Source organism: Gossypium hirsutum, chromosome D11 (assembly GCF_007990345.1).
Source record: "Gossypium hirsutum isolate 1008001.06 chromosome D11, Gossypium_hirsutum_v2.1, whole genome shotgun sequence".
Lineage (NCBI taxonomy): Eukaryota > Viridiplantae > Streptophyta > Magnoliopsida > Malvales > Malvaceae > Gossypium > Gossypium hirsutum.
Window position 1 is genome coordinate 21,671,292 of NC_053447.1, and position 13,920 is coordinate 21,685,211.

At 33.8% G+C, this 13,920-nt stretch overlaps 1 protein-coding gene across 1 annotated transcript; it reads right to left on the bottom strand.

Moving 5' to 3' along the window:
- Positions 1-182: 182 nt before the first annotated feature.
- LOC107913033 (beta-galactosidase 3) lies at positions 183-5,493 on the bottom strand. The gene is made up of 19 exons (XM_016841468.2): positions 4,934-5,493; positions 4,749-4,844; positions 4,522-4,634; positions 4,369-4,435; positions 4,182-4,274; positions 3,937-4,080; positions 3,677-3,765; positions 3,482-3,587; positions 3,311-3,398; positions 3,075-3,193; positions 2,818-2,982; positions 2,560-2,738; positions 2,266-2,375; positions 2,074-2,183; positions 1,871-1,981; positions 1,675-1,788; positions 1,385-1,587; positions 939-1,275; positions 183-853 (listed from the first exon to the last, which is right to left on the bottom strand). Exons 1-19 carry the CDS (start codon positions 5,102-5,104, stop codon positions 704-706), a joined length of 2,565 nt encoding a protein of 854 aa, XP_016696957.2. The 5' UTR covers positions 5,105-5,493; the 3' UTR covers positions 183-703.
- Between the last annotated feature and the right edge of the window lie 8,427 nt (positions 5,494-13,920).

A 13,920-nucleotide genomic window follows, 5' to 3' on the forward strand; every position in this document is an offset into this window, starting at 1 on the left:
TGTGAAACTTCATTTGGACTTTACTGGGTTGTACAGCTTTGCCAATTTATTTACCTCCTTGGTGACAAGAAGATTGAGATCGGGATACTGGGTTCTACAGCGGTCAAATGTCACCATTGCTGCCTGTTTGGTGGTGTGGGAACTGGGAAACATGGTTTAAGGATAACATTAGAAATTACAGCTGAAAAAGAAGACTTTTGGATTCAGGAACTGCACATAAAACAATGGCCATACTAGGAACCGCTCCCAACATGAACCTGATAGGGTTTCGATTTCCCCCCACTGATACAAACTGAAATCACACCAAATACAAATCTCTGTTTCACTGGTGCCCGTGTATCCGGTTATTAAAAGTCCGGGGACACATGCAAGACATTTCACCCTTCGGGCCTAAATTGAAGGACCCTAAGAATTTAGAAACTCACCTATCTTTCGATCACTAATTTACAGTAGTCTATTAACCTCACTTAACCTTTTTTCTTTTTTATAAAATTAAAATAACTCATTGCCTATAGCATTGAACAGCGAACACCTTTTGCCAAAGCACTCCATTTTTGAAATGCTATGGCACTCAACCTAACCCTAACTAAACGCCAATTCTTTGCACTCTTCTTTTTTATTTTCTTCTTTGGTGCTTGCTTCTGTATGGTTAAATTACTAGATGCAAGCGCTATAGAGTTCCTTTGTGAGTGTTTCAATCTTATTAGCCTCCCCAGTTTGGCTGTGCTGTTGTTGAAGATATCGGAGCACAAACAGCTTCCACAGACAACCGCTTCAACACGTTCGGGCATGGATCTTGCCCGAAGTTACTGTTGGCTATGGTGACCACACATCTTTGCTTCCCTACACATTTCTGTGAAACATAGAACAGCGGAAGATGGTGAGAAATGCATTCATGCAAGTTTTAGTTTATGTGTCAGACATGAAAGTTAGAATACCTTCTCCACGATGGCATATGTAGCAGGAGCATGGCAAGGGCCTTGCTGGTAACTTCCACAAGTTCCCAAAGGAGTTCCAAAACTGGCGAATTTAATGAAAGAGATGGATTGTCCAGGACTACAGCGCAAGTGAACTTTTGGTCTGCGGAACTGTTGTGCCTTTCCATAGCTTTCAATCTGCCAGTTCTTAATATTCGGGTGATACTCAGTGACATCGGCACAAACGCTGGACACAGATCTTTTTACAAGTGAGATTCTTGTGGGGTCTCCTCCCAGCTCCTCAAAAAGAACCAACAGATTCTGTGTAGGTTTCAGCCAAGACCGAGGAACATGGTACCTGAGAAAGAAAAACAAATCATCTATTACATGATGAAAATATGCTTTCTTTTTAATAACACAGACTGGAAAGGTTTTTTTTGTATATCTTCGGTCCTAAGAGTGGTTACCATCTTTGGGTTGGTTGGCCGCAACCAAGCTGACACTTCGGTGGTCGAAACGTCCCAGCATAATTACAACCATTGCAGTCACCATGAGCATATGCTGTCCAATATCTACCTATGCTCTGCCCATTAATCCAGATTTGACCTTTTCCCATGCTCACCATGTCCAAAGCTAACGGCTCATCACCCTCAGGTGCATTAAAATAAGCCTGCAGCATCGATAGAGAACAACTTTTAACTTTTAGGAATCCACATTTCATCCTGTAACTACTTGGTGCTTTTCTTTTTTTGCTCACCTTATGCCATCTTAATGGCTCTGGTTTTTGTGCAACCAATGATGCCGCCATCCACTCAACTGAGGAAAATCCATTTGGTGAGACCAGATCCATGGCCTCTCCTTTAAGACCAACCTGTTCATAGAGGCATTCATGAGGGACACTTATTTGGATCAACAATAAGGACATAAAAGATGAAAAAGGTTAATTTTACTACCTGGTAAGTCCATTTTTGCCTGGACAGGTCCCATTTGCCTTGGTCAAGTCCATGCAGTGCTACTGGACCTAGGATCCCTGTATTCCATGTCTCATAGTGTCCACCTACATTCTTCAATCACCAAAAAAAAAAGAAAGCCATTCCCCATCAGAAAACACAACCATGCCATGGTTTTTAAACTTTCCATGCTTTGAAGAACTAACCGGTAATCCAACAGCAACACTCAGCAGTGCAATTTTGTTTGTTCCAGCACGCAGATTGACCTTCCCTGTGTACGTGAATCTCCGATTTTGCCTCGTTCCAAATGCAGAACCTGTTATCACCATATCTTATTTCTGAAAATAAATAGGGAGCTAAAAAGTACTATCCAGTGAAAAGGCAATATAACCATGTACCTGACAGTTGTCCATTGATAAAGACGTGTACAGCATGGCCTGTTGATTGGACAATGAGAGTGGGGAGTTCCCCTCCATGAAGGAAGGATTCAGATGAACCAATGTCAACACTGTATTATCAAACATATATTTGTGAGACATTCCCAAATTTTAAGAATCAGTAAGCCATAAAGTCTTAATTTGGATTCAGCAATGCTGAGCAGAAAAATCTGAAACGATGAATCCGACATGTAAATTGAGTAAGGAAAAAGCAGAAATATTCTTCAAATCTAACGATGGGCGCATCAGTTTCACCTGGTAATGTACCACAAGTAATCACTTGCATCCCTTGTGACATTTATTTGCTCTAATAGCCCGTCAGCAGTAATTGCTGAGCTGTAATCTAATGAAGAAGGATCTTCGTCATAACTTTCCCATGAGAATGTCTCAGAATTTGTCGGTAGCATCTGCATTTGTGATGTCTGAACTCCAACCTGAAGAGGACGAGCAATGCTTGAGTTCCCGTAGTCCTAAAACTGATCATTCAAATTTAGTTATTTGACAACATCATACCTTAGCAGTATTGAATACTGCATTCCTGCAATCAGGAAGGATGCTGATAGACCAAGGAGGCAAGTTATAATGCATGTTGTTAAATAGCACTCTTGCAGCGGATTTGGTATCATAGTTTGATAGGAAAGCTGCACAATCTCCAGATTCCGATGTATACATATAAGCCTGGCAAATGCCAAAAAATGACTAGAATTAGTGACGAATTAATGATCACATATCTACTGGGAGTAAAGGACTTTGAGAATTGAAGCAGAAACCTGTTGGAGGTCTCCAAGTGAAGTAACAATGGGATCTGCTGAAACTAAAGCTCGCTCGCACATCTTAATAGCCCTGTGGAGCTCCTTTAGATGACCATACTTTGGTTGTCTAATCAAACCTGTCATTTTTAGCTTGAATCAGAGGTAAGGCAATGGAGAGGACTGTGCAAATGTTTTTCAAATATTTTAGCAGAAAAAAGAAATGGAAATAAGCAAATAGCTTTTTTTTTTCTCACCATATTCATCTATTGGAGCATCATAATCATAACTGGTAGTGATGAAAGGACCTCCAGCTGTACGTCCGAAATTGGTCCCTCCATGGTACTGTTTGAATCAGGTTATTATTGTAAAAATTGCATACCCTTTGAAAAAGTTTAAGATAATGAAAAAGAAAGGGGGGAACTAACCATGTAATAGTTAACAAAGGACCCTCCTTTTTGAATGAATCGAGCAACAGCAAATGCCAAATCTTCGGCTGGCCGATGGTGAAGTGGACCGCCAAACTCTGAGAACCTTTTGCATAAATGAAAGCATAAAATAGTTGGGAGTCCCATTCCATATAAGATCCTTCAAATTAAGGTCACCAAAAAAAAAAACTTTACCATCCACTCCAAGCTTCAGTCCACATTGTTGGTTTGTAGGGTTTGTTGGGTTGGAATGAATCACAGTAGAAACCATTGCATGTATTTATCTATCACAAGTAGCCATAAAAACTCCCTTAGCCATCCACATATATTTACAAGTCCAAAACATGAAACTGGGTTTTGCATACATATGTTCACATTAACTAAGTCCTCCACAAAGTTCACTAACATCATAGAGCAAGAGACATGACATGCTAAATGTCGATCGGATTACTTACCACCGGGTCTGGGGCATCTTGTTCCTTGCACATCACCCAGGGCACCCCAGTTTCCGTCTCTATCGCCATTTTTGCAGCCCAAGAAACGTAATTGTAGCCGACAGCCCCTAGTAATTTACTCTGTGCCCCGTACTCATTCTCAATCTGAGCTCATGCAAATAAGAAAAAGAGTAAAAAAGAAAGGTTCATATTGCCATTGTAAGTTGACCTAAGATAAAAAATTATACAACCGCCAAAACATTTACCTGAGAGAGAATAATGGGACCACCTTGGGACTCATACAGGTTATGACTCTTCATCAGTCCCACAATTTTCTCAGTGAACCCTTGCATAGCTCTCTGCAATAAAGCATCAAAAATCCTTAAATATTTTACTTTTAGGAAACAATGGTTTATCTTCCAGTAAAAAAAAAACAAAAGGAAGGAGGGATACCTTGAAAGGTTCATTGTCTGTTCTGAAGCTGATGCCTCGCACATATTTTAACCATACAGGAAACCCTCTGGACATTGTAAAAAAGTTTTAGACTATCGAGAAAATATAAGTTACAACAAAGAAAACATAGTTAAACAGAGATTTAGATCTAACCCAAAATTCCACTCTGCACAAACATAAGGCCCAATGCGAAGATGAGCATAGAGACCTGCTCTCTGTATTGTTTTTACGAATCTCACAAGGTCATATCTTCCTTCAAAATTATACTGTAAAAATGGTGAAAAGAATAAGTATTTAACAAGTTCAGTTCCAAGTTTGAAAAAGGAAAGGTAAACAGGCTCAAAAAAATAATAAAAACAAATGGAGGGAAAATAGATTACATTTCCAGGAGATGGCTCATGAACGTTCCAAAAAACATAAGTTTCAATCACATCAACTCCTCCATCTTTAGCCTTCTGTATAAGATCTTCCCACATCTATAACAACAAAAAAGGACTTCAAAAAAGAATCCATATACCTCAAAAGCTCTGAAATTTACAATAAAAAAGAGAAACTTTTAAAGTACCTCAGGAGTGCTTCTGGGATAATGAATTGAACCAGAAAAGAGGATCCTCCTCTGTCCATTAATCACAATGGCTTTCCTATCATAGGTAACACTGCACTGAACCAATTGACACTCCAAACACAGAGCACAGCAGAATACAATTAAAAGCCTTGAACATGAGCTTCTTTCCATGTTTTAACAGCACAAGATTCTGCCTTTTTCAACTTCAAAACTCAGAAGAAGAAAAACCCAAAGCTTGCAACTAGAAAATGGCGAGGATGAGAAATGAAAAAAAAAAGTTGGTTTGAGCTGGCTGGCCTTGGAGCTATGGTTTAATGAGAGTGAAATGGAGAAGGAAGAGAATCCATTCACACAGGGTCTCTGAGAGAGAACTGAGGCCCTGAGCAGACCTTAAATTTATAAGTGAAAGTGGAAAAAATGGGGTGTACAGATTTCAACTCACAGCTCACAAGTGTCCATTGCCATTATAACAATACAATAAAGGAAAAGGGCGAAAAAGAGGTAGAAGAAACAAAATAACTGACATAAAATAGGAAAAAGGGTATCCCAACAGTAAATGATAGACGGTTTATACTGTTCTTAGGTGAAGATTAAAAGCTTAATGTTAATAAGTGTTCCCCACGCGTTATCAGAATCTGCCATTTTTCCATTTAATCAACCATTTGCCTAAAATCTCAAAGATTTGCATGAATAATAAAAGGCATAAAGTCAAATTTAATCCTTAATGTTTATATCTCTTATCAATTTAGTCCTTATTCATTTTTAGTTTAATTTAGCTCCCGACTTTTGAAAAATATCAACATTTCATAACAAGTATAATTGTTGTTTTTTTTCTACGACTTATTTAGCTCTCTAACTTTACAAAAAAAAGGGGTCATTAGCCCTCCATTTAATTTTTCACTTTTTATAGCCCTTAAACTTATGTTTTTCGTCAAATTATCCAAAAATGGATGAAAATTTTAACTTTGCTGATGTGGCATATATGTGAATTTCCACGTGGATGAAACATCAACATTTAATTAATTTTTTTAAATTTTAAAAATTATTTTAAAAATTAAAAATAATTTAAATTATTAAAAAGTATAAAATATAAAAAAATATACATTTTTAATATTTTTAAAATTTTAAAATATTAATTAAATATTTACATATCATCTACGCGACAATCCATATGTATGCCACGTTAGCAAAGTTTCCATCCATTTTGAGGTGATTTAACAAAAAATACAAGTTCAAGAACTAAAAGAGACAAAAAGTAAATGAAAGGCTAAAATAAGGCAAAAAAAGTAAATGAAAGGCTAAAATAACTCTCATAAAATTGGAAGGTCAAATAAGTCATTATACATTGTTTTTTTTAATGAAAACACTGGCTAAAATGTTAAGTTTATAAACATGATAGCGTGTATTGTAATCTAGATGTCATATAAGATAAATATTATATGGGCTTGGGCAAAAAAAGAGGCCCGATTAAAAATCGGGCCGGGCCTCGGGCACCATTTTTTTGGCTCGGGCCCAGCCCGGCCCTGCCCGAATAATAAATATTTTTATTTTTTTATTTTTAATTTTAAAATACTTTTAAAATACTTTTTTTAATTTTAAAATTTTTTTAAATACTTTTTTACTTTTTTTTTTAATTTTAAAATATTTTTAAAATACTTTTTTAATTTTTGTTTTAATTTTTAAAATAAATTTTTGGTATTTATTTAAAAAACGGGCCGGGTTGGGCCCGGCCCAGGCTTATGATTTTTTTCTCGGGCCGGGCCTAGGCAAAATTCTAGGCCCATATTTCGGGTCGGGCCCGGGCCGAAATTTTTTTCTAGGCCCGGCCCATGAGCACCTCTAATAAATAATATCATGTCAACATGAAATATATGTGGATTGCCACGTGAGTTACTGTCATCATTAGAAACTAATGTTTTAATCAATATTTTCATTAAAAAAAAGTAATTTGAGTACTTTTAAAATATTAATCATCAAATTTTGGTAAAAATAAGAAGTAAATTAATAAAAAATAGACATTAAAAGTTAAAATAAAATAAAAAGTTATATGCTTAAATGATGTTCATAAAATACAAACTTAAAATATTTCTGGAAAGCGTGGTTAACTCAAAACTTTACAAATTATATACACTTGGGTGAGTTTGGATGGGCGGTGCGTTTACCTACGGTTACTGTAAAAATAGCGTTGGCGGTGAGATTAAATACTGTAGCGATACTGTAGCGTGAGACATAAAGTAAGCTAAACGCACCGCACCGCACCCAATCGCCCATCCAAACCCACCCTTAAACAAATAGGAAACCAATTTTGGTTTTGTTGTGTAGAGTGGATGGAACGTGTCAATTCATGGGATTAGATGAGCTCTATGTTCTACTTCTCCATAATACTCCCAAAGGGAGTTGCATCAACAACCTTGTCTCATACATCAATTTCCAAATTTAACCTAGAAAACTTACACACCCAACCGACACCACTCTTTTTATACCACTCCTGTTTCTGCTTTGACTTGTTAATATATCCTTTGACCTAGGACATTATGGTCATAGCAAAATGAATCAATGAAGGTTTTGCATTTGGGATCCTTTTACAAAATCTGTCCTTTCCATGTGAACCCAGCAGTTTCATGTACCTATCACTCTCTCTGTAATATATATGATTTATTGTGACAATTATTTGGCTTGTAATTGACACTATACCTTATATCTCACCTTTCTGGTCGTCCCAAAACAACCTTTTAACTTTGCCCTTTTCCTGTCTCTCTTCCTCATTAATGTGTTATTTCTACATTATATATTTTAATTTTGACCAATACCATCTTTTAGTATCGGTTTTTTTCCATTAGAAAAAATATGTTCATGTGGTCTGCCACCATCATAAAGAAGGTTCCTTATGAAGGAAAAAATAAATAAATATATTGTAGTCAATAAATGCAGCTAAATCAACAGAGATTTAGTTTTATAAAAAAAATGTTATTGCCAGCAATCTTTTATAATAATTTGAAAAACAACCAAATCCCAAAAAATACTAGTCTTATACAACTCTGTGAGGCAAAAAAATGTGACAATAAATGTGGGTTAATAAAAACAGTGACTCCCCCTTTGTTGTGTAGAATTATTTTAAATGCATCGTATCCAACATCCAAATTCCATACTACAAGGTCTATTCAATGCTTAGTTTCTGTCAAATTGGTCCCTCCTCTTCCTCCTCCTTCTTCCCTGGATTTAATATGAACTTTTAGCTGATTTAATGGATAAAAATCAAATTGAAAATGGATGTGAAAAAGAAATGTATTTCCAAGTTTATAAAGTTTTGAGAACAAACAAGCTAATTGAATCATGTGAATGAAATCATGAAGTCAAACTTATTGAATGAATGAAGTTGACAGGAAGGAACATGATTGTTAAGATTGTTAAAAGAGTGTCCATAAACCAAAAAAAAACTTAACGTAATTACATATTTAGAATTGCTTAATTAAATCTTAAAACAGATAGATAAAAGTCAAAACCAAGGGTTTATTAGATGGATAAGTCCCCACATGGCATGCACGTCATTTAGTAAGTAAACTAAGGGTTTGTTTGATTGACGGAATTGATTTTCCGGAAAATCATTTCCAACTTTTCCAGCGTTTGATTGGCAGAAAACATTTTCTATTTGGAAAATGAACTCCAAAACAAGGGAAAATGGGTTACATTTTAGGGAAAATGTCTTACCCTTTCAATTTCCGTAAGACATTTTCCGTGCTCTCCTCTCTATCGCCTCCTTCATTCCTTCCTTCATTTTCGATAGAAAATTGCTTCTGTTTATCGATTTTTCAGTAACTTATTTTTTTAATTATTCAATACTTTTTTTAACACAATTACAAATAATTTATTTGATATTAGTTTTTTTTTAATTTATAACGATTAATATTGTAGCTTAATAATTGAGTATTATTATAAATAAATCATTGCAATATATGTAAAAATAATTTAAAATATAAAAATTTATTAATATATATTAATATATGTAAAAATAACTTTTTCAAAAAATATTTTCAGGAAATCTGTCAAACAGCAGAAAATATTTTACACAGATTCAATCAAACACCAGAAAATATTTTCCAATAAATCATTTTACAGAAAAGTAAAACATTTTCCAGAAATCATTTTACGGAAAATATTTTATTGGCAATCAAACAGACCCTAAGAAATAATTTTAATTAGCCACCAAAGCCCTCAATGCCTCTTCTGGTATTTTTTTTTCTTCTTCAAACTTACTTTACCTTTTCAACGCCGAGATGAGCGGAAAATGAAAGTGCAATTAGTCCCCATTTCTCACTTCCAATCCCAAGCACAGATTAAGGACCATTTGGTCACCAACTGCCACACTGTTGCTCATTTTATGTTACTCATCAATGCATGCCTTTTGAAAAAATGATTTATAATTTAATTGGTCCCTTATTTAGGGCAGCAATGAAATGGGTTTTCTTTTTTCCAACTCATTATGGCAAGTTTTCATGCTCCTTGTCCTGGTGAATGCTGTCTCACAGATTGTTAGCAAAATTATAATGGGGTTTTTTTAGTACTATGTTGTTAATTGATCACACCATTGATTGTTTAATTGTTGCATCATGGTTTATGCTTAGCCTGCTTAAATGCTGGTGATGCATTGGTCCAAGCATTAAAATTGACTAAATTATAAGTGGATTAAACTGACTTGGATTTGCCTGATTTGCTGCCATGAACTTGATTAACCTTTTTTTTTTCTTAAAACGTCATTTTCAATTTTAGCGACTGAAAAGTACTATCCCCAAACTCTAAAGCTGGACAGCATAAAAGAGTCGCTAACCCCCTTCTAATGCAGTACCAGATTATGTAAGGAAAAAAAAACCCTTCTAAGATTGAGGCCTTGAGTCTTCATCCATTCTATTTTGTATTAATATATAGTATACTTTTGTGATTGTGAAATTTTTCCTTATTTGCAAGGATATCAATATCCTGACAGGTGCATGTTTCATAACATATGAAACTCCCATACATATATTTCATATGATTTGGCTCTTGAAAAAACAAGTTACATCAAATGGTACTTCATCAATCAAAATGCCTTCCCTGCCACGTCCTATACAACCTATATCAATTATTGGAGAATCCACTAGGCAAAACCTTATGGGTTGTGGCCTAATCTACTCTGTATATACACACCTCATTGATGGGCATAACTATCTCTGGTAACGAGGTTGTGAATTTTAATCCAGTATAATAGGTGAGACATATAACTAACTACCACTATCTCAGCAACTAAACTAAAGCCATTAATTAAGTAGCAATGGAATGATCACCACCAATATTTCTTTCTTTCTTTTTACTAAACAAAGTGAAAGTTTGGTTGGGAGAGGTGGCCTACGCACAACCTAATATTCAATTACGTCTCCTAACTCTGCATTGAGCTCATCACTGCTACAACTCATATTGTACATAATTCGGCACTCACTTTTTATTAAAGACAAGACACACCAGGACCAGCTTTGCATAATTTTGGTCGACCAAAGATTTTTGCTTACCCCACTCTCAGTTCATCCATGCTATGCTTCACTTATTATTAACCTTCTATACTAGAATTTATGATTTGCTTTTCTATAAATCTTCATTGTATGCTTCAACTGAGCCCACTTCCTAGAGTTTGTCTTTGGCCCCTTTTATCAAATATTTAATGTCATCAATTGCATAATTGAAGGTCTGGGGACTTATGGATATAATCTTAGCATACCCCCCCCCCATATTTTTCTTTTCTTTTCCTTTGTAATTTGTAAAAGGAAAAAAGAATCCGACTCTTTATAAACAGACAAGTTTATAATTGAGGTAAATTTCAAAACTTTTATAATATTAACCTATATATTCATTTACAAATATACATAAAGTAGGGCTATACCATTGGCGAAACCAAATTATTTTTAAGGGGTCGAAATTAAATTATAATTTTTAAGATAATAAAAATACAATTTCATCATTTTAATAGCCTATATATTTATAATTTTTAAAGAATTAAACCAAATGTTTATTATTTTAGGGGAGATAAAGTGTAATTTTACTTTTACTATTTTAAAATTTTAAAAGGCCTAAATGGAGAATTTTCCATTTTAAAGGGGTTAGGCCCTACTAGTCCCCTAGCTACGCTCCTGGTTATACGATAGACATAATGATAAATTTAGCCCTCAACATTTACGTCTTTTATCAATTTGATCATTATTATTTGTTTGAGCTAAATTTGATTTTCATCTTTTCAAAAATAGTCAAATTACCTTTTTTTTAATAAAAATGATGACTAAAATATTTTTTTTTTGACGATATTGGCATGGCAGCCAACATGGTAGTCCATATATATTTTATATTAACATGGTACTATAGATTTTATATGTAACGTTAATAGATAATTTTAAAGAAAATATAAAAGTATTTAAAAGAATCTAAAGAAACTAAAATAAGTTCATAAAAATTCAAAAAAATAGTTTGACATACATATGAATCATTACGTTAGTTATTATATTTAAAAATTTAACAATTTAATCAATATTTTTGTTAAAAATATAATTTAACTCGATTTGAAATATTAATAATCTAATTTAAATTTTTAGAGATTGAAGGTCAAATTTAACGAAAATAACCTCTAGCTAAATATTAAATTTAGCGTTTACAATATGTAATCTAAAAATAAAATGATAAAATTTAAAGGAATGGAATGTAGCATGAATCTAGGAATCCACAAGATTCCAGTCGGTTGAAGCGGTAAAAACAAAAAAGAAGATAACATAGTGGTGAGGCACAAACTTTTAGGAGGGTTAATTATGATTAGTGTTAGAATTATTACCGCGACTTCCCAATTTATGAACCGTTAAAAACAAAGACACGTTAGAAAAGTTGATGGACGGCAAGGGCGCCAAAGATAGCCATACCCTCCTTGATTTTGATTGGTTGGCGACACGTGAAATCATCACCATCACGTACATCAAATCGAAGATCGTTTTTGGTGCGTGTTTGTCGTGGGCCCCCCTTTTTTCTTCCTCATAGCGTCGGTGCACGTGCCGCGCGTGACTCTTCCGTTTTTAGGATCAAAATGATGAATTTATATTAAGAAAAAGAACATGCGGAACGGCGTGAAGGGTCGTTAGTTGTTCCCTCCATTTTCTGAGAGCAACCTTATTCCGTTAACGTCGGTGGCAAGGATTCCGTCATTATGCAAGTTGTCGAATTTGCCCCTACCGTTTCCCGGCTTGGAATATTCTCGCGAGGTACAGAAATGGGATTGTCTGCTTTGAAATTAGGTGTACTTGGTACGAAATTTCTGAGCAAATCCTTTTACATGTAATGGATGATGGGGCATGTGTCCCTTAAATTAAGGGTAAGGGGACCAAAATGGCTGAGGATCTATGCCGGGTGGCGTCTCATATATTTCCGCCACGTGTTTAGATTTGGTATCTTCGGTGAGCTTTGTACTGGACTTGTCGCTTTCTACGTTGCGGAAGCAATGGGAAACGAAGGGGAAATATATGAGAAACCTCAAAACTTCGTTGGGTAGCATAAATGATAAATCCAAAACTCAAAATTCTAAGTATAATATCAAAATCAACACCAATGATTAATGGTTACATTTTGTGATTAGTGTGATATTATTAATTTTTATCCTTTCTTAATTTTATTACTAAATGATAATTGTTAAAATTTGTTATTTCTAAAACACAATGTAATAAATATATTATTACATACGTAATATTATATTTATTTATTATTTTCACGTATTACACTTAAAAAAATTAGTTAATGGATTTAATGACAGTCATTTATGTTAAAATTCGAAAAGCATAAACACTAATAATGATTCAATTGAAGAATATAAACTAAATATAAAACTTTATATAAAGTACAAGACTAATACAAGAATTTAATCAAACAAATTTAACCACTACTGCTTTGTTTTGGGACTAAAAATTCAATAAGTATGAAAATTAAATTTGTCGAATTTGAAAAGTATAGGGGCTACATCTGGCCAAATTAAAGTAAAGAAACTAAATACATAACTTTATACAAAGTATTGGGACTAATAGTAGAATTTCACCGATAATTAATTGTTTTTATAACTTTTTAGGGTAAATATACATTTTGGCAACTACATTTGGTTTTAATGTTCATTTTTATACTCACATTTTTTTGTGTGTGTTCAAATTTAGGGGATGAACATTCAATCGAATCATATCGAATGAAAAAAATTCGAGTTAATTGAGTTGATAAATCCTATTTTATCATCCTAACTCAATTTGAAATTTTCTCAAATTGAGTCAAGTGAGATGATATTTGAATCGAATATATTTGTTTGAGTTAAATTAAAAAAATGACTTTGGGTTCTTGTAACCACTGCCACCCATCGTGATCAATTTTGTTATTAACTTTCATCTCCTCATAATTTATTTATTAATATTTTATATACGGGTTAACTTCTTTTCTTGCTTAGTTGCTTCAATTATCTTTTAATTCTTGTCACCGTGTATTTTAAAATTTAAAAAATATATTAAATGTAAAAAATGTGATTTTTTAATAAAAGTTATTTTAAAGATAAAATGCGAAATTGGTACCAACATAAATTTTTAACACGAATATTTTATGGCATCATCAATAATTTAATTTTAACATAAATTGATAAAGATTCAACATGATTAAACAATTCAATAATATAAATAGTACAAAATGTGAAATTTAGTTTAAAATATAAATAGTAGACATAAATCAAAAAAAAAGTTTTGGGGGTTTGAGGAAGTAAACGTATTGGAGGAAAGCAAAAGGAAATAAAATTAGGGTTTGGGAAAGTAAAAATTTTGGGGAGGAAATAAAAAGAAAAAAGTTTTGGGGTGGTAAAATTTCTTTGGGAAAAATGAAAGGGTTTGAGGGGGGTAGGGGTAGGAAAAGGGTTTGATATTTGATGTATTCAAATTATTGAAGTTATTTAAATTCAAACTTTT

Excerpts from the sequence above, each read along its gene's own strand:
- LOC107913033 (XM_016841468.2), bottom strand. The coding sequence starts at position 5,104 with ATGGAAAGAAGCTCATGTTCAAGGCTTTTAATTGTATTCTGCTGTGCT. Across the intron at positions 4,635-4,748 it reads ATGAGCCATCTCCTGGAAAT|TATAATTTTGAAGGAAGATA; the intron begins GTAATCTATTTT and ends CCATTTTTACAG. Across the intron at positions 1,276-1,384 it reads GGCCAACCAACCCAAAGATG|GTACCATGTTCCTCGGTCTT; the intron begins GTAACCACTCTT and ends TTTCTTTCTCAG.